Source organism: Cornus florida, unplaced genomic scaffold (genome assembly GCF_030987335.1).
Source record: "Cornus florida cultivar Cherokee Brave unplaced genomic scaffold, ASM3098733v1 CherokeeBrave_3.0.0_Hap2_Chr05, whole genome shotgun sequence".
NCBI lineage: Eukaryota > Viridiplantae > Streptophyta > Magnoliopsida > Cornales > Cornaceae > Cornus > Cornus florida.
Genome location: NW_026775575.1, coordinates 18,767,250 through 18,769,024, shown reverse-complemented (window position 1 = coordinate 18,769,024; position 1,775 = coordinate 18,767,250). Strand labels below are relative to the sequence as shown.

The 1,775-nt window shown below is 37.4% G+C and overlaps 1 protein-coding gene across 1 annotated transcript; it reads right to left on the bottom strand.

Annotated features, from left to right (window-relative positions):
- Positions 1 to 281: 281 nt before the first annotated feature.
- On the bottom strand, positions 282 to 893 carry LOC132309066 (secreted RxLR effector protein 161-like). The gene has a single exon (XM_059807419.1). The coding sequence runs from the start codon at positions 891 to 893 to the stop codon at positions 282 to 284; it is 612 nt and encodes a 203-aa protein (XP_059663402.1).
- Between the last annotated feature and the right edge of the window lie 882 nt (positions 894 to 1,775).

Below are 1,775 nucleotides of genomic sequence, written 5' to 3'. Positions count from 1 at the left end.
AGCCCTTTAAAGCCACTGCCACTCTTATTTTTGACATTAAAGGGGCAAACAATGCCTAAGGAACTTAGGACCAACAATCTCCCCCTTTTGCCTGTAATGACAAAAACTTCAATCATGAAATTTGACCTCATAATAGTAGACTCAGCCAAAGTAATACTTAGCAAATTAACAATAGCAGTAAGTAAGAGAAGGGATAGTTGAAAAACTATCCTTATTTTAGTCCATTCTCTCCCTTTTTGACATTGAAGGACAAAAGGTGAAAAGGACCAACAATGAGAGGCTTAGAAAGGGGGTGGAACAACCCTGCGAAGAGCTCTGAGGGTTGAAAGCCGTTGAGGGAAAAGAGGTTTAGTCATGATATCTGCCAGTTGATTTTCAGTTGGTAAGTAAGTAATGTCAATGAGGCATTTCTGAACTTTGTCTCTGAGAAAGTGATACTTGATGTCAATATGTTTGCTCTTCCAGTGAAGTGTAGGATTCTTGCTTATGGCAATGGCACTTTGATTATCATAATAGAGTTTAGGAGGACCTGAGAAATGAAGACCAAGATCAGCAAGAGTAGTGTGCATCCAGAGAAGTTGAGAACCAGCCTGAGAAGCAGCTATGTATTCAGCTTCTGAAGTAAACAAAGAGACAGTATCCTGTTTCTTACTTAACCAAGAAACTAAGTTGGAACCAAGAAGATAACAACAACCTGATGTACTTTTTTTGTCAGGTAAGGATCCACCCCAATTAGCATCTGAAAAAGCTGTGATAGATAATGTTGAGGAGAAGATATAATGTAGACCATAGGAAATAGTACCCTTGACATATCTCAGAATCCTTTTAGCAGCCTGAAGATGAGAGAGTCTAGGATTGCTTTGAAATCTTGGTACCAACCCCACATAATACATGATATCAGGTCATAAAGCTGTGAGATACAATAAACTGCCAATGATAGACCTATAAAGAGTAGAGGGAACTGATTATGTGGTACATTCAAGAGACAGTTTGGAATTAGGACATTAGGGAGTTGAAATAGATTTGCACTCAGTCATATTGAATTTTGTAAGCAACTCAGAGGCATATTTCTGTTGAGAGATGAAGATTCCTTTGGAGGTTTGATGAATTTGAAGACCTAAAAAGTATCTAAGAGTTCCCAAAAGAGACATTTCAAATCTGGTTTTCATCAAGTTTGCAAACTCTGATGCTAAAGATGTATTGGAGCCACAAAACATAATATCATCAACATAGACTTAAAGAATGAGGAACTGATCTTGATAAAGCTTGACATAAACAGTATTATCCACTTTTCCTCTATGAAATGTTTGAGACCATACAAGGACTTGTTTAGCTTGAAGACATAGGAGGGAGACTTGGGATCTTCAAAACCTTCAGGTTGTTCCAGGTATACTTCTTCATTTAACTCTCCATTCAAAAAGGCAGACTTAATATCCATTTGATACACTCTGACTTACTTGTGACAAGTAAAGGACAAGAGCATTCTAATAGATTCCATCCTAGCAACTGGGGGAAAGGTTTCATCATAGTCAATACTAGCTTGTTGAGAGTATCCTTTACACACCAATCTAGCCTTGTTTCTGAAAACTGATCATTTTTCATCAAGTTTGTTTCTGTAAATCCATTTGGAACCAATAACATTCTTAGCTGCAGGTCTAGGAACCAGTGTCCAAGTGTTATTCTTATGAATTTTTTTAAGTTCTTCTTTCATAGCAACCACCCAATCTTCACTTTTTTATGCTTCAGAGTAAGATTTTGGTTCAATAGAGGACAGC

Bases quoted from the DNA above. Each gene is read 5' to 3' on its own strand.
- LOC132309066 (XM_059807419.1), bottom strand. From the start codon at position 893: ATGTATTATGTGGGGTTGGTACCAAGATTTCAAAGCAATCCTAGACTC.